Raw genomic sequence first — 20,778 nt, forward strand, 5'->3', positions numbered from 1 at the left:
TCGTCTCAGTCCTTCCCTACGCTGTCTTGTTGTCAGTGTCGGTTCCTTTTGAAGAGGGGGAATCCACAAAATGGGTCAAATTTACAGTTTAGTTTAAAAAAAAAGAGAGATCAAGCTATTGTTCAGTATAGCCGGGCACTACAGTTTTCAGCAAGCAGGTGGAAATCGTGCAATTTCAGTGGTGGATTAATACTCATTTGGTGCTCTGTAGCATTTTGTGCAGTAAGGTGCTATAACATGAGTGCAACTGTGGCTTTAGTTAGTGACAATGGAGTTTAATGACACACAGGGATAAACTATATTAGGCTTTTAGTAAACTCAGCATTTTGTTGGTTTTGCTCTTTTCATTATTTGACTGTAGGAAAGATGCAGAATATCACCAGCCTTGTCCGTTTGTATAAAGAATTAACACAGACATGGTACAGTAGTTCACTGTGATGGCTTATATAACTCACTCAAAGCACATCTCAGCTGCCTGTTTCAAATTTGTTTCCATACCTGTATGGAAATGAATAGAAGCAGCTGCTTGTAAAGTAAAGCACTTGTACAAATGTATAACCACTCAGGTGTGCTTTGGAATACTGATTAAAGCTCATTATTCATATGCCCTGTTGTGTCATATCCCAATCTGCAGTTGCTGACAGTTTGTACTCACATACACTCAGTTAGTAGGAAGGAGAGGATCTTACTGGAAAACCACAAAATTTGTCTTTCTCCTCTGATGTTGATGTCGTTTCCCTAAGGAATTTGAAATTCACCTTCTGAGCATGCGCGCAGAGACACGGACAGCGGTGGGCAGGGATTAACACGAATAAACCACTCTGGGTCCGTTGAGAAGGGGTGACGTTGGTTAAAATATATAGGCAGAATGGATAAGTGAAAGAATATCAGCATTAGATGAGATAAAAGCGTGTTCAATACTATTCGATTACTATCCCGCAGGACAATTGCCTATTTATATTGAGTTTTGGGAGAGGTAGGATAAAGTTTGTCTCCACCTACACGATGCTGCCGAGTGGTTTGTCCCGGCCGTTGTCTGCCTCTGCCAGCCTCCTCTTGTCAGTGCTCTTCTTAAAATGAAGCTAGCAATCCGGTGGCACCTGCGGAAGAGAAGGCGAGGGGACTTAGATGTAGAGCTGGCTTCTACTTGCCCACCGTTCAAGTGATGCTTTTATATAAACACATATAAAGGGCCTTCATGAAGAGCCCCAGGTTATTAATACTATTATTATTATTATGTCGGAGAGAGCAGTCGCAGCCCGCTGTGTGCTGTACACAGTTCGTCTATTTATTCCAGTCTGAAGCGGGAATTCAGATAAAAGACTTCCAAGTGGATAGATAGGTTAGCTTATTTAATCGCGTTTTTGTTAAGTACGTCGGTTTGTTTTTGTCGTTTTCACCTGTTCGCATTTTATAAGCCATTTTTCCTTTTGTGGAGAAATATTGTCATCTTAAAGCACACGAAAGCAATGTATAATACAGTGTGGACAACGGAAAAAGCCGGCGAGGAAGGAGACTGGAGGGACGTGATGATGCCCTACTCCACGGAGCTGATATTTTACCTGGAAATGGACCAACCGCCAGGTAAGGAGGACGGTGACAGCTAGTGCTAGCTGGAAGAGAAATGAGCTGTTTGGTGTTTGTTCAAATTGGTGGAAAGTTTTAAAGTGCACATCCTGCTGCTGCTCATGCCCTCCCCTCCCCCCTCGGTGGCCCATAATGATATTTGTGTCGACATTTAGACAAATCTTATGCTCATTTGTGGCGAAACGTTTTATTTCAGTAGTGCATTTTATTGCACTTTTGACTTTGTACAGATATTTTCATTTGCTGGTACAGTCCTTTTTGTTGTAGTGGGAAGTAGGCAACTTGAGCTTGAAGAAAACGATTTAGCGGTATTTTGTTTTTAAATTTTACAAACATAACAGTTTTCATTATCCGCGACAAAGCAGTGAACTCGTTGTTTCTTGCGCCCCTGTGCATCCGCTGTAGGAGGAATGATCATTGCTACTTTTATATGCTGCTTTCTGCTTTGACGCTAGTTGTAGCTCTCCAGACCTGCACACACAGACTCTTTGGAGACAACAGTCCCATGTAATCGTTACATGGAGGCAGCCGAAACCCTTCTCAGCCCTTCTACACATACTGTGGTGTGTTAAATGAAGGGCAAAGGTGGCAGAAATCACAGCTCGAAATCACTTGATACTAAAATGTAAGAAGCACCAACGCAGTTCGTTGTAACTGAATGTGCTTCTTGAAGTCGGTAATTTTGCAACTACCTGCAGCCTTTTATCTGGCTTTACTTTGCAGTCAGAGTATAAATGGAACAGCTCCCTCTGGATCATCCCGACATCCGCTCTGCTTGGTGCCGACAAGGAGAAAGGGGGACTGGGGCACAGGAGGCAGAGAGGGGCCGGATTAATGAATGAACTGGGCATTAAACGCTCCTGAGCATGTTCTAATCAACGCATTCCTCAATGACATGCATCTATAAGTATTTATGCCCCTTTCCAGAAGACTGTCACCCATAACTGAATATGATTCATTCATTCCTTGGCGATTGTTCCGGTGTCATTTGACTCCCCCTCCCCCTTCTCCCATCCGTTTGCTGAGTGGATCATGGCGCAGATGTGGGACGTTGTGTGTGTGTGTGTGTGTGTGTGTTTTTTTCTTTCTTTTTTCTTCCAGGAGCCGCTGTTGAATGTGGTTTGCCCAGTAGCTCTGTCCCTTTCCTCCTTTCTCTTCCCCATCTGTCTGTTGAGGTGTACTGCATATTCTGTGTGGCATGTTGCAGAGGTCATGCAAAAATCACTAGGGTTAGGATGCTTTATCAGAGTAGGTCTGTTAACCTTGAGATCACATTGCTTTCAACTGTGTTCTGGGTTTGTTTTCACCCCTTGTGAGGGTTGTGTCAGCAAGTACTGCAGGAGAAAAATGTCATTTCAGCTGCATGCACTGTTACGTTTGCTGGCTGGAGTGCAATATTTCTTTTCATTTGAGGCATTACTTTTCTCCTCCTGGCTGAACCACAGAGGAATTAATTTTCTCTCTGCCCAGTGTTTTTGCTCTTTCTCTCTCTCTTTTTAATTGTGCCTGAGCTACAGTGGAGTGGATGGGCAGTGTTCCTTAGTGCATCGAGGATGTAAATGCAACACAGAGGCTTTTTGCTGGTGATTCACAAACTGAAGTGCCGGCAGACCTTGACTTTTATTGCACCTAGAGCCATTCATTCATTCATTCATGGCTGAAAATTAATGATAAAACTCTGGTTTTTATTCAGTCTTAGCAGAGCATCAGTGCTCATGCCATGCTGTGATTAAGGCAGTTGGCAAAGACAGAAATATACACAACAGGTGCATTTAGGACTTCAACAGAATCTGGGTTTTTTTTTTCAGTGAGGAATATGCAGTGTTCATCTGGGTAGTTTACAAAGGAGCCAAGTTGATTAAAATCACCCCTGCTCTTCCCTCGAGTTGCAGAGTGATTCAGGCTTCTTGACAATACTGATGCACATTTTCAGTGGCTCACAGTTGCAGCGTATTGTTCCGTGTTTTAGGTCTTTTCTGCCTGTGTGTCTGTTGCCTTGTAAACCTTTTTTCATCTTTTTCTGACTCTCAGCTTGTCTTTCTTATTGTATGCAGAGCATGTTTTTGTCTCAACAACCTGACATGTAATGTCAGACGCTACAGAGGCAAAGGGATTGTGATGGAGAGGCTGGAAGAGAGAATAGACGATGAGCGTCCTGCAGATGTTCATTAGAATATTTATTGCACCGGAATTGAAACGTGAAAGCTTCAATGACAGTTATAGTGTGTGTGTGTGTGTTGCCATTGTGCGTGGGGTGACAGTTGCGGTGGTGGGGGGCTGTGTTTCCACCGGTAACTTTGTGTGAAGAGAGTGTGTATGGGGGGGGGTTGACTCTTATCTTTCATGGAAAATCACCGGGGCATTGTTGTTAAAGGACCGCACTGAAATGTTTGTGCATGTGGTCCCTCACTGACAACATATCCATATTCCAGTTCTCCATCCTTCCTGGTAATTTCTGTTTGTGTCATATCTACTCAACATGAAAATCCATTTGCACTGACATGAAAACCAGCCTCTTCACTTCATGTCTGCATTTGAGTTTGTGCAGCTGTGATAATGTCGTGTGGAGTTTAGACGTCCATCTACACTTTACACGGCACAAGAGCTGCTTTTTCTGAGGTGATTACCCGTTCACTTTCAGTGGAATCATGTCATGTCATTATCAAATTTTCTAATTTCTCTTGTTCAAATGTCTAAAGATTTTGTTTACTTATACTGTACATAATTTTCATAAGTTCTCCATATCCTATTTGCATAATCTTTTGATCATTCTCTCATTAGCACCAGATTTAAAGAGATTCTTCAGCATGACTGACTCCACTGGAGCTGACAAGAAATTTCTTAATTCAGCTAGCTCTACAAAGCAGATGAGATGGCCACTGTGATGAAGAGACCAGCACATTTACGGTTTTCATTTTTGCATTTTTGCCAGTTCAATTTTATGTGTATATCACAATGAAATGAGCAGAAGTGCAAAAGAATTTCAGAAATGTAAAGCTGTTTGTTTTGGCAAATGTCTGGATTGTTTTGCTTTAGTAAATGAACCAAAAGACCTGTAGAACATGCCCGGTGTGGTTCATGTCCGTGTCAGCAGCAGAGAGGGATGCGCGGTGTCAAAGACGCTAACATGACGTAATCATCCTCGGCAGGACTGGGTTGGCATGTGGCCCGTACGAGACTTGATTAAGAAAAGTGTCACAGGGTGTACATCAAAATTCATTGCTGACCTTGGAAATAATAGTATGACAGAAGAACTCCTCTTGTTAGCTTTTAACTGTATTACAGTGTTCATCGGGGGATATGTTGCTTGGTCGTCATGGTGATGAATCTTCTCATAGGCGAACTTAGTCGCTGTTATAATTTCATGGATGGAAGTTAAACCTAAACATTCGCAGAGATCTTTTTGTCTTAAGCTGGTGAAAGACCAGCATGTAAGACATAAAATTACACAAGTATTTCACTATGCCGGGCCTAACTGTCTAGCAAGTAATTGCACATGATAAATCAGAGAAACAGTCAATGAAGAAAATAATTATTTGCATATGTGATCTCAGATTACTGTCTATGTCATGTAGGAAGTAGTGACTGAAATCAGCATTGGGTCTTTCGCATTGTTCAGTAGGAACGACCTGTTGATTTAGTGCTCTGTGTGTGCATGTGTATGAGTGTTTGGTGCTGATATATTACTGTAACTTCTTTCTGTCACTCACTGTCTCATGAGATGGGACCCCCCCCACATACACACACACACACGCACCCTACTCACCGCCCTCCCTGCCCTCTGATTGGCTGAGGGGGCGGGCCTCCGTGCAGGGATTAGTGCGTCTTTTAGGATCAGCCTGGCTCACTCTCCTCTGCTCCTCTTCAGTCTGAGGGAACAGAAAGCAGCAGCAAGAGGAGGTGGTGGTGGTGGTGGTGGTGGAGGAGGAGGAGGTAGAGGAGGAGAGAGAGAGCGCAACATAGAGAGAGAAAGAGGAGAAGGGTGGAGGGAAACAGCTGAGAGACGAGAGGCAGCATGCATCTGACAGAGAGTGCGATGGTGGAGGACGGTAAGGGATGGAAGGACAGGATTTGTTCTTTCTTCTCTTCTTCCTCTGCATCAGTTTGTCCTTTCTTGACTTAACCCACTTTTCCTCTTGCATTGTGGGTCCATTTATTTGCTTATTTTACTGGTTTCAAACTTCTGTCTTTTTCTTTTTCTGCTCTTTTACCTTTTATGTCATTGCAGCCTTCTCCTTTTTTATTCCTTTTGCGGCACAAGACCCAACGTGTGTCCACGTTTGTCTTCGTTCTCTGTTGCTCATTGTGCTTTTGTACTCTACAACTTTGTAGAGATTAATGGTGCAACAGTCATTCCATCCCTAGAAAGTCAGTTATTCAGCAGAAATACAACCCCTCTGGTGAAGATTTGTTACTTTTCTCTGTCTTTTTATGCTGTTCTGACATTTTGTTGTCAAAACTATGTACACAGTGAGCTGCAGCAGAAATCTGGAACCACACTGGAAAGTGGGAAGATTTTTAAGCTTTCAAGCGTCTCCGTGTGTGTGCTTTCATAGCCGTAACGCTGAAACACACCCACATGCTGTAGATGCTCTCACACACACCACCTGCAGTTTTACTTGATCCAGATGTGAAGTTAACAGATTGAGAGGCAGATTTCCTTCAAACACTTAATTCATGCCACATGCTGTCTGTTGTTGTTGTAGTCTGTGCATGAATTCACTGGTTTGTGAGAACTCGGCGAAGGTCTTTGTTAGCATCAGGTCACTGCTGTCCTGAAATTAACTGGAGTGTCACATGTGATGAATTTTTTTTTTTTAAGGCTTGGTGTGTTGCCAAAACCTGACCAAGAACCATACCGATGCTTTGTGTGTGTCCGTCTGTTCTGTCAGTCATTGTTAAGGAGAGCTGTGGGTTTCTGCATGTGCATGTGATGACTAGTGTTATCGCTGTGTGTGTGGCAGAGCGCTGCTCCTTTGTCTGCCGAGGGGGAGGGGGGGGACGATGGGAGTGAAAGCTGTGCTGATGGTCGCCTTTGTTCCTCGTCCCTCTGTCGGAGTATTTCATGCACTAGTTGTGGCCGATACTGCTCCAGATTTATAACACGACAACTGTATTTTTTTTACACTTTTATATTTAACAACATTTTCCTAGTGTGTCGTCTTTGTTAGGGGGGTTGTCATTAGTGAGTTTGACTTGTTTATGCAGGACAGATGTTTCAAAGAACAGACTGATCAGAAGTATTGATCAGGTGGATTTGTTGGGTTTTCCTCTATAATAATAGTAAGGTCTAGACCTTACTATGGAAAGTGTCCTGAGATGACTAATTGTGATTTGGCGCTATACAAATAAAATTGATTTGAATCAAGAGTTGCAGGGTTCGGCTCCGTAGATGCTGCAGAGGTCACTGACAACAATTTATGTGCGTGTCCTGTTCACCGTCCTCATAGCACTGCTAAAACTAGATGTCATCATCAAAAACTAATGCCAGTATGATGGTGATGATGATTTAATACCCATCACTTAGCCATGTTCTTTATTGGTGTCAGGGTCTTTGTGCATGGATATGTGTTTTGGTTGATTTTCATGTCTGTGTAAACTATAAACTGTAAATAATCTGTAAAATGTTGCTGAAATAACTTGAGCAGGTTTAAGATATATATTTACATTCTGTAATAATGAAACAAAAACACATTCATTTGCTAATAAAAAATAATCAGTTGCAGCCCTGCTGGCCCAACTTATTGTTATTCAGAGCAGCCCTTGTATTCGTGCACTGGAGATATGTGAACACACCAAGCGCAGTGTGTTTAGCTTCTGTTAGAGAAATCTGAAAATCCCTCGTGATTTCCTGGATTTTTCGAGCTGTTGTTTTCATGCTGTGAATGCAAGTGCACTTGTACATGTGTGTGAGTGTCCGTAAAGTGCTGACAGAAGGAAGCAGTTCTGGCTGCAGTGACTGACTTTGGTGGTGATGTGAGAGAGGGAGCAGAGGAAAGTGAGGACAGGAGGGCTGAATGAGAACAAATAAAAACTGCCACAGTGCACCTGTGTACCTTCCTCTGAAATGGAACTCATCTGCTCTGGGTCTGTGTATGTACCAGTTATTTTTCTTAGTCAAATCTGTTTTGTTGAGGTCTTGGCTTGAAGTGAGCTTCTAGGTTAACGTTTACCGCTGCTACTAAATTCAGACTGGTCGCTTCTGAGACCTTGTCCTGCTGCACAACGTCCTGTAGTGTGTGTGTGTGTGTGCGCGCGCAGTCACGCACGAGTTAGGAGTTGTAGGTGGTCAGGTAATGCGGTCTACAGTAGAAGTTGTTGCGTCCACCCCAACCCTTAGCTGCAGTTGTGTGGAAATTTAAATATTACAAATGGCTCCAAAATGCTTTAAAAAAGTTATTAAAAATAAACATATGTCACACTTTTAATTGACTAGTTTTGGGGCCCCAGCTGGCCTCTTATAGTTGGCAGCTTCCACAGGTCAGCCATGCAAACTAGATAATTCAGCTTTATTTAACAATTGCATGCATGTGCAGCAGGTTTATGTCTGAAATGAAGTAATGAAATGAAAGTAGAGTGAATATTGGATTTCCATTGATCACTTACCACTCAACAAGCCTGCAGTGACATGAGAATGTTTCTGCTGGGTGTGGAATAGGCAGCTGTTGCCATAACTGTTTAATACGTTATGTTCAGCTTCACCTCTGCTGCACCTCAGTGACCAAAACAATCAGTCCCACACAGGTTTGAAGTGACATATTAACACTAGATCAGACAGTGAGTAATGTACCCGCACATCACTTCTCCAGCCCTGTTCAGCTGCCCCTGTGCATTGTGGGAATTCCTCTGTCTGTTTGTGTTAACTGTGCGTGCGTGTCATCTGGTAATTTGTGAGGCCAGAATGTTTTGGAACACTCCAGCCTCTCTCACACGAGGGCTCTGCTGAAGGAGAACGCTCCTCTGGCACTGCTTCAGGTTACATTCATCAGCGGACTTTCCCGTTTTCAAGGACACCGTCCACATCAGTCTTCTGTGTGCCTCTCGGTGTTTGTATGTGAGCGCCAACTGATTTGTGACGTAGGAGCTCTCCAGTAATTACACTGCTGTTCCTTAAACTGTATCCAGATGTGCCAGACTTGTAAACCTTAGTGCACTCCAGTTTATGTGTGGTTATTATGGGTAATATTCAGTCCAGTCCTGTTGGGCACACAAGAACTCCTGTCTCCTAGCATTCAAGTGCTACTCTGGTTTGGTTATTATTAACCAGACTTAAAGGGGAAGTCTCTGACCTCCAGTAAATATAAATGAAAGGGTCTGCATTCAGGCCGCTCTAGCTCCTGCTATTAGTCGAGCTGGTTTGGCCCTGATACCAACATAATATTTTTATTACCTTACTTTGAAGAATATCATTTTATACAAAGGAACTTTTTTCATTTAAGAGAAGAAGCCAAACTTTAAATCTAAACACAAGTAGCAACCCCACCCCCACCCAAAAAAAAACAAAACAAAAAAAACACACCTTGGTTAAATTATGACTTAAAACTGCAACTATCTCTAGGAAGAAATAAACCAGATGGCAGTCTGCATGGACACATTGTGGTCCTGAGTCAAACTTGCATAATCTTCCATGAGGCTGAACAGTATTTCACAAATTGCATTTGACACACACAGACTCTCTGTCCGTTTCCCAGCATTGTGCATCTCTCCCTCTTCAGGACCTGAACTCTCTTGCAAGCAGCCAGTGACTCACGCTCAGGCTCTTACATGTATGTGTGTGGTTTATCATTCTTGCGATGATCTGTGACTTGTTTATCATGCCACTGTTTGCTTGTGTAATTAATAACAATGAGGTCACAAACAGCTCTGCTGTTGCATTTGGGTGGAGACAGTGTTTTGTGTTTTTGCATATCAAATATGTTTGTTTCAGAATGAATGGAAAAATGCACCTTGTTCTTCTTTAACTGTTTGTTTATGCAAATATAGTAAGTGGGGAAAGATCTGGAGGTTTATACCTTGGGTGGTGTAACAGTATTTCAACTCAGCTCCATCTGCAGTCATCGATAGATGGTTGAACTTTGCAGCAGAACTGCAGAAAACCCAAAATGCTGAGGTGAAGTTGGTTTGAATATACCAACTCTTAAAACAATAACACATTCTCTCTGTCTCCCCTCCAGCTCTTCCTCCAAAGCCGGCAAAGCCCCAGCAGCCCTGCTCAGTCGTGGTGGGAGGGGGCAGCAGCAACAGCACCAAGGACGGAGGAGCTGCAGGCTCACTGCAAGAGGCCGAGTGGTACTGGGGCGACATATCCAGGTAACACACTCGCTGAAACACCAGCTAGGCCAGTTATCTTTTCATAGACATGTCAGCTGATTGGCCAGAAGAAATACACATTAGCATGAGGTTTTGATATATATTTTTTTTTCACAGTTATTGTGTGAAAAAATCTGCCTGTTTGGTGTTTTGAAAAGGCAGAGGATACAACTGACAGAACTGAGATGCATGTAAATAATTTGGGAATATCAGCTTTGATTTGATAGTAGCTAGCAGAATGATAGAAAGTGGGTGTGTAACAGTGCAAAAATAGACATGAAAAGTGTCTAGTAAGCTTTTTAAAAACCTGCATGTATGTCAATGCTTAGTTGTGTTCTATGCAGGAAATTGTACACACTCCATAGTGTTCAGTTCAGTTTTGTTTGTATGGTGCCAAGTCACAACAAAAGACAGACCCCGTGGCCTTCTGCCTCGACTGGTTGGGGTGAGTAGATAGAAGAGAGAGAAAAGAAAAGCATCAAGACGAACTTTGATACTTTTATGACATCGATTGAAATACTTCAATACAATCAAGTAGTGAAAAATGCTTTTGTGTATTTTTATTTATTATTGTTAATGTTAACAGAACGTAAGGCAGTGGTAAATAGGTTTACTCCTTATATTATGAAACTGTTTTGAGTGCACAAAAATGCCAAGGAATTGAAAAACAAAACTGATCTGTACCAAAATGTTTAATGTATGTATGTGTGCAAATATATATTTAGTTCAAACTGATTTTATGAAATTGATGGCGAAAAAAGTATTGTTTAGGAACCGGTATCATGTCAAGGTATCGGTACTGAAAATTGTAGAATGATGCCCACTTTTGTTACAAAGCCCTTAAATCTCCCAGTTTTCCTGGAGGTGACTTTCAGAATGTCTGCAGAAGAAAACCAAACAATGTCTTGGCCTTTTCATAAAGTCTGTGTCTTTTAAACGTAATCTGTAAACGTGATGATTAGTCACTGCCTTACCTTGCTAAGTGTGGGTTAGCTCTCAGCCGCAGTCCACACAGTCAGATATAACCACACCTACAGGGCAGACAGCCAGTCTGCCACCTTTGACACACACAGCCATGCAGAGCAGAGAAGCTGCCGGCTGGGACCAGTCCGTCCAGTCACTCCCAACATTGTTTAATCGACAGACTGTTTACTTTGAGGTGTGTGGCAGCGGAGAAAGTCCTCAGCGCCTGCCACTGATAATTGGAGGCAGACTTTTTAAAATGAACACCATCTGTGCACAGATCTCTCGACCAACTCCCGCTATTTTTTTTTTTTCTGCTTTTGCCTTCAGGGAGGAGGTGAATGATAAACTCAGAGACATGCCTGATGGGACCTTCTTGGTTCGGGATGCTTCCACCAAGATGCAGGGTGACTACACACTCACACTGAGGTAAAGTCTTAGTTTGTATCAGTCATGAATGGAGTGTGTTTAAAAAAAAACCCAGGGGAATTTCTGGAGGCTGGAAGGAGCAGTAGAGTACCGCTGCTCCACTTTTATGCAGCTATCCCTCCAGTAAACTACAGATTGAGGGAAATCATGTGTAGAAGCATTCTGCTTACACAGCATCCTGGTAAATTGGAGCAAATCGCCCACTGCCTTGGAAATAGTTTTTCAGGGGGTGTAGGCCCAGCTGTTAATGTTAGAGAGACTCTTTAGAGACCATTTGTCAGCATTTACCATTGTTAAGGTTTGAATATGGCATGTATACTTTCTCATCTTATTGCCTGTATTTTTTATTTTTATTTTTTGCCTTTGCTCTCTTCAGGAAAGGCGGCAACAACAAGCTGATAAAGATCTATCACCGGGATGGGAAGTACGGTTTCTCTGACCCACTGACGTTCAGCTCAGTGGTGGAGCTCATCAGCCACTACAGACATGAGTCTCTGGCACAGTACAACACCAAGCTAGACGTCAAACTCATGTACCCCATCTCCCGCTTCCAGCAGGTCTGTACTCACAGAGTGCACATTGTCCAAAAGATGCATTACAGAAAAATGTAAATTGAAATCCACTTTATTTCAAAAAGAACATTTTCCCTTTTACCTAGTGGATATTTGCAGCTCTTTGGTCTTTACAGGCATAGGAATTCCCCCCGGATTTAGCTGGATATCCGGACTTTTTGGGGTCGTTTCTGAGACCAGTGTAAATCTGAGGAAAATTTGCCTAAATGGTCAAATTTTCTCCTCAATTAATCACGATTGTCCATGATTTAATTGTGCTTTTATCTGACAATAAACTTCATGTCCTTATCTATGGTGGAAAGCCGTCCCTGGTAGGCTAGCGGTTAAGGCGCAGCGACGAGAGCGGGTTCGAATCAGGGTTGCGTCAAGAAGGGCATCTGGCGTAAAACACATGCCAAATGTCAACATGCGAGTCGTCAGATTCGCTGTGGTGACCCCTAAACAGGAAAAGCCGAAAGTGACTTTCTTTCCTTACCTATGTTGGAAAAGTCACAAGCTACCGAGCAGTAATTCAAGTTAAATGCATATAAGCTAGTTAAAACTAGCTCCTCCTTTACCAGCTGCAACATTCAATATGATATACAGGAATGCGAAATGTGCCAAAATGTATGTTTTGATAATACTTTTGTACTTAAGTAACACTTTGAATGCAAGACCTTTACTTGTAATAAGAGTATTTTTACACTGTTGTATTGCCACTTTTACTTGAGTACTGTTTCCACCACTGGTTCCAAATCTATCCCAAAAGGATCCCCGAGGTAACTGTGATTACCGAGAGAAGTCAGTAGTCTCCGGCGAGCCGATGATGTTTGTCTGTCCCAACACCCCCTGCGCTTTCTCGTCTTCATACGAGTTGTGTATCTTGGTTACGGCAGTGGCTCTCGAAGGCAACTTATAGGTGCTGTCTTTGGATGTGATGTGAATTGTTTCAGACAGACACTCATCCTCCACAGCAAGCTCTATTTCTGTGAACAGTGCTCTTGCTAATGCAGTCATTTCTTCTCCCCAGGACCAACTAGTTAAGGAGGATAACATAGATGCTGTAGGGAAGAAGCTGCAGGAATACCACAATCAGTACCAGGAGAAGAGCAAAGAGTATGACAGACTGTATGAAGAATACACCAAGACGTCACAGGTACACATAAACCCACATATTCTGACCTAACTTTGGTTGCGTATCAGAATCTGCTTTATTGGCCAGGTGTGTCGGACACATGAGGAATTTGGCTCTGGTACATCGGCTCTCAATGTGCATGTACATATCCCCATGCAAGGGGCAAGTAAACAGTAAACGAACATAAGGCTGTAGTATAACAAAATAAACAGTATTAACAAGCAACAAACGGTGCAAACAATGCAAAATAAGCAGTATAAACAGGCAGACAGACACAATGCAGACAAACAAAGGAATGCTTTGTCTGTAACAGAAAAGTTATGTTTCCACAACACTGTTCTCTTCGGTCCGCCCTTAGGAGATCCAGATGAAGCGGACGGCCATTGAAGCCTTCAATGAGACCATCAAGATCTTCGAGGAGCAGTGCCACACACAGGAGCGCTACAGCAAGGACTACATCGAACGCTTCCGCCGCGAGGGCAATGACAAAGAGATCGAGCGAATCATGATGAACTATGAGAAGCTCAAGTCTCGGCTCGGCGAAATCCACGACAGCAAGGTGCGACTGGAGCAGGACCTGAAGACACAGGCCATGGACAACCGTGAGACAGACAAAAAGATGAACAGCCTGAAGCCAGACCTCATACAGCTCCGCAAGATCAGGGACCAGTATCTAGTGTGAGTACAGAAGGCATCATCAGTAATGCAGAGTTGTGCCATAATGATGAGATCAAACTTAACTCTGGGGTCGGCTAAGACAGCATTGTATCGCTAATAAACAAGCCTGAAATAATGCTGTCAGCTCAGGGGGATGATAGCCATTTTTATTTCTCAGTATTATTCCCAAGACTACAATAGTGATGACATATTGTAGGCCAACGCAGAAGATGGCATCACCGTGGTTCCCTTGACAAAATGCCAATGGGATTTTTTCCATAGGCTCTTTGGATTATTGCAGAAAACAGTTTGACACTTACATGTTTTGTTCAGCAAAACAGTCCCATGACTTCAGCATCACCACCACAGCTTCCACCTTGGAATATTAGTCCACAAAATCCTTTCCTCTTAGCGTGACCTGATCTAGCTAGTGATGTGTCTATTAGTTAAAATTCTCTGACTGGCCACTGACTGAAGGTATTTCTCAAATCGTCAGACTCTTCTAATGAGTATAGTTTTAACTGATTTCTATGAATATAAAAAAAATCCAGTCCAGTCTGGGAAAAATATTTTTTGTCAGTTTCTTAAGTAAAACAGCCTCCCAGTTCTTTTCATTTGAGCAAAGTTAGGGACAGGAAATGTCATTTCTCTCGCTCTTTTGGTGAAAGTGGAGCTGCTTTTCACAAAAAGCCAGAGAAGAGAGAAACTGATTAAAATGGCACTTTTCCTGGATTATTTTGGTTCCATGTTGTTAGAAAAATCTGAGGGTTTGGGAAATAGCTTCACAGAGTGTTATGAAACAACGTTACAGGGTTAAAACAGAGGTCAGGTCACAATGTCTCAGGCTGGCACAAGATTATCTCTGTGACTTGAGTGCACATACTACATGAGAGTCCTCATCTGGGACTAGTTTGTCTCAGGAAGTAGGATTATTAAGATGTGTAAGTAAATTCTGGAGCATGGACTGAAGCTCTGCTGTTGGCTGTTCCCTAAACCCGGTGTAGGATGTGCTTTTGTGAAAGCATAGTTAAACTATGTTTGCCCCTATACATACAATAGTTTTAACTGATTTAATTTTTCATTTCTGGTAATGTTTTGTGTTAATGGAGACTTTTTTTTTGTAAAATCAACATAATACTAGAAAAAGCCCATCAGTTTCCCAGAGCTCAAGTTGAGTCTACAACTTGAAGCTAATCACTTTACAACAAGACAAGATGTGGACACAGTGTTGGGATTTGTTGTCACAATAATTTAGTTATTACTCTAGTAGGTGTTGCCTGTCTGGTCTCTTAAGCAAAGAGCAGTCAGTCAACATTCACAACTGAAGTTTAAACATCACCAGCGTCAGTGAAGTGTCAGGCGACCTTGGGTTCAGCTAAGGTTGACTGACATGTTGACTCATTGAAAGCCAGCCATGTTGGTCTGAAAGGGAAGGACATGCTCCAGCTAAATTGGTAATCCTGCTCTCATGTTGGCTGCAGACTGTCTGGATACGGTTGATTTGGACTTTTCATCAAAACGTCTCTTCCTGCTGTGCTAACCTAAGCTTAGAGGCATAGCAACTGCACCAGCTGTTAGAAGAAAAAAAGAGCACTCAGCTGAGCAGCTACAGAGAAGGTGTGCATCCATATGTGACATTGAAACCTAGCTGTTTAGCATAAGCACATCAGCTCCAAGAATTTCTGTTTGGGAGCTGTGATTTAGTGCTACACACACTTAAGCTGAGTAAGGCCGTGTTCAGACTGAGTTTCAATTTTCAAAAGTGTGAAATACATGCAGCCCTCTCCATTCATTTCTATGGGAAATTGTTTTACTGCAGCCAGTCTTCATTACAGATTATGGTGTACAGTTTAATTGTTATTAGACAAATTTTTTCTCATCAGAATATTTTATTTGAAATATTTTCAGGGGTAAAAGTATTTCACTGGGGCCCCCAGGTTGGGAACCCATGGAATATGTGTTAAGTAAAAGAGCCAAAATTGGGAATGGGTTTTTGGCTGCCACACAGAATGAGCTGATATTCCTCGCAAATCGACATTTATATCTTAGGAGAAAAAAAAGGGAATCTGACATTCAAAAATTGTGTCTCACAGTAAACAGTACATCATCCAGACAGTTTGACGTTTCCTGTTTTACTTCTAGGAACAAGTAAGACGGTCGCAGCAGAGCCGGGCTCTTCCCAAATCATTCTATGAATACGTGTTGTTGGAGGCTTGCTAATTTGATTTCTGTTCAGCCTCATGCATGTTCAATACACCTTTAATGATGCTGCAAATGAAAGATTCCTAGATTTTTGACTGATTCCTAGTTGTAATAGTCATATCTCTCTCTCTCTCTCTCTAGCTGGCTCAATCACAAAGGAGTTCGTCAGAAACGGATTAACGACTGGCTGGGAATCTTGAATGAGAGCACTGACGAGTGAGTCTGCTTTTTTGTTTCTCCTGGTAAAATGTTGGCTTAGGATGAGAATCTCGCTACACACCCTTAAGCCAAGTAAGGCCATGCTGTATATGTCTGCATGCACAGAGGAACTTGTGCTAATTTAATTTACTGCAAACGGATTTCTTTCTGTGGCACTAAATCCTCCCTCTTCACCTTATATTTCTTTTTGTGTAACTGAATGTGTGGGTGCAGGAGCTACTTTGTGAGTGAAGAGGATGAGAACTTGCCTCACTATGACGAGAAGAGCTGGTTTGTCGGGGACCTAAACAGGACGCAGGCAGAGGACCTGCTCCTCGGGAAGCCGGACGGAGCTTTTCTCATCCGAGAGAGCAGCAAAAAGGGCTGCTATGCCTGTTCCGTAGTGTGCGTACACACCAGACAAGACAACACCATCACTATCTACAGCACAGAGACAACAAACTGAACATTTTGTCAGAGCTATTGAATTGGTTACCTCCGACTGTTCCTAATAAAGAGGTGCCCCTGTGTAGAACACTGCTTAACTTTTATGTAAGCCTGTCTTGAAGTCTAAAAAAATAAAAATTAAAAAAAACCAGCAGAGCAAAAGCCAAGAATTGGAGGTACACGAAACCTATTACATAAGAGACATTGCACTTTTTTGGCACTAAGATTCTTAGTTTAACTTTGGTGTGAGGACAGAATTTCCTCTATTGACACTGTTTAGGCAGATAGCTGACCATTACTTACATTTGCCTCAGTTTGCAGATACTTATGGGGCTATAATACCTGAATAATTCTGCCTTTCATTTTGTATCAGTAAAGCACATCAACAACTGTTTATATGCTTGGCAAAAGTAAAATTTCCTTCATCATACCAGTTGATTGGAATAAAAATAGTAAAAGTAAACAAAATGTGTACAAATTACAATGAAGGCAGTCTAATGTAAGAGGTGTTGGTTGAGTTTGTGCTGCAGTTGAGCGGTACTGGGTTATAATGACAGCAGCGCCATAAGGATTTTCTTCAGTGTGACTATTCGTTTTTTCTTTTTAGCGCGCGTGTGTGTGTATATATACATATATACATACACACACACATACTTATAACGTCAGGCTGCCATATGGATTTGTCGCAACAACGAGACAGGCAGCGCACTTGGATTTCTGCTGGAACAATGCTCTTAAAGGTAGTTTTGACTTCTGATGCATTGTTATACAGTCATGTGAAAAAATTAGGACACCCTTTGAAAGCATGTATATTTTGTAACATGATATAATATATGGTTATTTAATCTCAATTTTAACAATACAGAGATTAAAGTAATACAACTAAACAAGTAAAACTGAAGAAAAGTCTTTTCAAGATCTTCTGTAAATGTAATTCTACAAAAATGCCTATTCTAACTGAGGAAAAAGATAGCACACCCTAGCCCCTAATACCTCTTAAAATGGCTCAAATCACCCCCAGGTATATCACACCAGGTGCACATAATTAGTAGATCGTTACTCAGCATTTTGAATGAGGCTTGCCCTATCTAAACCTCAGACATTTAGTTTGGTGCGCTTCAGCTTTAATTTTCTAACCGATGGTCTCACATGTTCTTCAAGCACCTTCTGATACACAGTAGAATTCATGGTGGATTCTATGATGGTGAGCTGACCAGGTCCTGCTGCAGCAAAGCAGCCCCAAACCATGACACTTCCACCTCCATGCTTCACAGTTGGTATGAGGTTCTTTTCCTGGAATGCTGTGTTTGGTTTACGCCAAACATGTCCTCTGCTCTGGTGTCCAAATAATTCAATTTTGGACTCATCTGTCCAACGAACATTATTCCAGAAGTCCTGGTCTTTGTCAACATTCTCTCTGGCAAATGTCAGTCTGGCCTTGATGTTTCTCTTAGAGAGCAAAGGTTTCCTCCTTGCACGCCTCCCATGCAAGTTAAACTTGTGCAGTCTCTTTCTGATTGTAGAGGCATGCACTTCTACATCAACAGTAGCCAGAGCCTGCTGTAGGTCTCGATGACATTTTAGGGTTTTTGGAGACCTCTTTTAGCATCTTGCGGTCTGCTCTTGGTGTGAACTTGCTGGGGCGACCAGACCTGGGCATGTTGGCAGTTGTTTTGAAAGCCCTCCACTTGTAGACTATCTTCCGGACAGTGGAATGGCTGATTTCAAAATCTTTTTAAGAACTTTTTAAATCCCTTACCAGACTCATAGGCTGCTACAATGTTTTTTCTGAAGGCCTCTGACAGCTCTTTCACTCTCACCATGGTACTCACTCTCACTTCAACAGTCAGGAGCACACCAAACCAAATGTCTGAGGTTTAGATAGGGCAAGCCTCATTCAAAATGCTGAGTAACGATCTACTAATTATGTGCACCTGGTGTGATATACCTGTGTGTGATTTGAGCCATTTTAAGAGGGCATACATGTGAGGGTGTGCTATCTTTTTCCTCAGAATAGGCATTTTACAGATCTTGAAAAGACTTTTCTTCAGTTTTACTTGTTTAGTTGTATTACTTTAATCTCTCTGTATTGTTAAAATTGAGATTATATAACCATATATTAAATCATGTTACAAAATACACATGCTTTCAAAGGGTGTCCTAATTTTTTCACATGACTGTAGCCGAGTTTACCAACCAGGTTAAGCTTCTCCCATCAGTTAACCACAGCGCATGTTGTTACTGTGTCTGATGTGCGCCAGCTCACACTGCGAACGATTCCTCTTATTTATAATTCATCATTGAAATGTGTTCCCCGTGCATTTTTATTAGCTTCCTACTCCTGTTCAGAGTAGGAAGCTAATACTAGGTTTGTCCTAGTGGGGTTTGTTGCCCTTTTCTCCTCGTTCTACAATTCGCCAAATAGATCTGACCTTAATGTACATCCTAGTCTACTTTTACAAGAGAAGACTGTCGCAACCATGTGGCTGGTGTTTGCCTCATGTTGAGTCCGTTTTTGTTTTGTTTTTTTGCCTGTCTGTTAAAATGCAACGCACAGCCATTTACAGACTTCCTGTGACATACCTCCATCTGAACAGGAGGAGGAAGCTAATAAAAATGCACAAGGAACACATTTCAATGATGAATTATAAATAAGAGGAATCGCTGGCAGTACGAGCTGGCGCACATCAGACACAGTAACAACATGCGCTGTCGTTAACTGACGGGAGAAGCTTAACCTGGTTGGTAAACTCGGCTGTAACATCGTCTCAGAAGGAAAAACTGCCTCTAAGAGCATTGTCCCAATAGACATCCAAGTGTGCTGCCTGTCTCGTTATTGTGACAAATCCATGTGGCAGCCTGATGTTTTTTTCTAGATATATAGTTTCTCATTTATATAAATAGAATTTCTGATATTTGTGATGCAATAGTGAAATTGATATCTAATGTCAAGCTGCCATATGGATTTGGCACAATAACGAGAGACAGTACACTTCCTTACTAAAGAACGAATAGTGGATTAGTCACACTGAAGAGCTAACTGACAAAATTCTTAGTTGGGTACAGCCCTAAATAAAATAAAAACAAAGCCTTGACAGGGAGAGTTTCAGTCGACTAACAGGTCTCTCGACTATTTGGGGGCAGCCCTAACTGACAGGCTACAATAAAGACCAGAAACAGCTCTCAGTACAATGCAGCACAGTGATCGCGCAGGTGAACCAACACTTCTGTGAAACAGACTGAACATCATGTGCATGGAGGAGGATGCACTGCAGGACTGTTGAATTAGACACTGCAGAAATTAGAGAACAAAGCAGGTTTGAAGAATTTACCTGAAAATGCAGACAAAACATGTACATTTATAATTAAAATGTATCATGTTACACTGAATCTAACAATAACTCCTGACCAGTCAGCTCAACTGAACCTGTCTGTCTCTCCTCAGTGTTGACGGGGAGGTGAAGCACTGCGTCATCTACAGCACACCGCGCGGCTTCGGCTTCGCTGAGCCCTACAACCTGTACAGCAGCCTTAAGGACCTGGTGCTCCACTACCACCAGACCTCCCTGGTGCAGCACAACGATTCGCTCAATGTGCGCCTCGCATACCCCGTCTACGCACAGATGCCCTCCGGACGCAGATGAACCCCACCCGCTTGGCTGCACCCCAACACAGACAACAAAACAGCCCCCTCTTCGGGAAGGGAGAACAGGGAGAATGAAGGGGGGGGGGGGGGGGGGGGGGCGGAAACAAAGATAGAAACGAATTAAACACTTGCTGCAACACACACATCAGCCACCTTGGAGTTATATATTTTTACAAGAACTATTTCGGAGGGCATTCTTTCTAAAGACTGCTTGATTTGCACAAGGGAGTTTTAAATGTTTGTGAATGTGAAAAAAATAAAGTGACCGAAAGAAGGAAGGAAACGGAGTAGGAGACTTCAGAGTTTCAGGTTGACCCCGCTGCTACCTAAACTCCAGCTCTATTTACCAGACGCTCAAAAAAGAAAAGAAAAAAAAAATCACACGACTGAAAACAACAAAACATTCCCATTATGTTTTCTTCTTCACCTCAGATGATTATATTTCAACATCTGTTTTCATGTTTCTTTTTATTTCTAACTTTGTTTGTGGTAAATTCTGATGTCCAGTGTCTGTCCTCTGTCCCACACCGTACAAAAGCAAAAGCGATGTAGCATAACAAGACAATGGACACTTACCATTAGGTGTTCCTCATTGTAGACTGCTGCTGAGGGTTCAGGGGGAGGGTGGGGGCACAGGTGACACTAAACAGTTT

General features: G+C 42.3%; 1 protein-coding gene across 4 annotated transcripts in view; it reads left to right on the plus strand.

Annotated features, from left to right (window-relative positions):
* pik3r3b (phosphoinositide-3-kinase, regulatory subunit 3b (gamma)) overlaps positions 1 to 20,214 on the plus strand; it is a 142,119-nt gene extending 121,905 nt beyond the window's left edge. For 2 of the 4 annotated variants that reach the window (XM_020609032.1, XM_020609033.1), the window contains 8 exons: positions 9,762 to 9,897; positions 11,191 to 11,289; positions 11,666 to 11,846; positions 12,871 to 12,996; positions 13,334 to 13,653; positions 15,976 to 16,050; positions 16,267 to 16,437; positions 19,925 to 20,214. In XM_020609032.1, the coding sequence (XP_020464688.1) occupies positions 9,762 to 9,897; positions 11,191 to 11,289; positions 11,666 to 11,846; positions 12,871 to 12,996; positions 13,334 to 13,653; positions 15,976 to 16,050; positions 16,267 to 16,437; positions 19,925 to 20,123 (1,307 nt within the window). In that variant the 3' untranslated portion in view covers positions 20,124 to 20,214. Of the gene's footprint in view, positions 1 to 1,108; positions 1,585 to 5,564; positions 5,637 to 9,761; positions 9,898 to 11,190; positions 11,290 to 11,665; positions 11,847 to 12,870; positions 12,997 to 13,333; positions 13,654 to 15,975; positions 16,051 to 16,266; positions 16,438 to 19,924 lie in introns of those variants that run through there. The other 2 variants (XM_020609034.1, XM_020609035.1) reach the window with 2 other exon arrangements.
* The last annotated feature ends 564 nt before the right edge of the window (positions 20,215 to 20,778 follow it).

The sequence above is a fragment of the Monopterus albus genome, unplaced genomic scaffold (assembly GCF_001952655.1).
Source record: "Monopterus albus unplaced genomic scaffold, M_albus_1.0 scaffold98.1, whole genome shotgun sequence".
Taxonomy (NCBI): domain Eukaryota; kingdom Metazoa; phylum Chordata; class Actinopteri; order Synbranchiformes; family Synbranchidae; genus Monopterus; species Monopterus albus.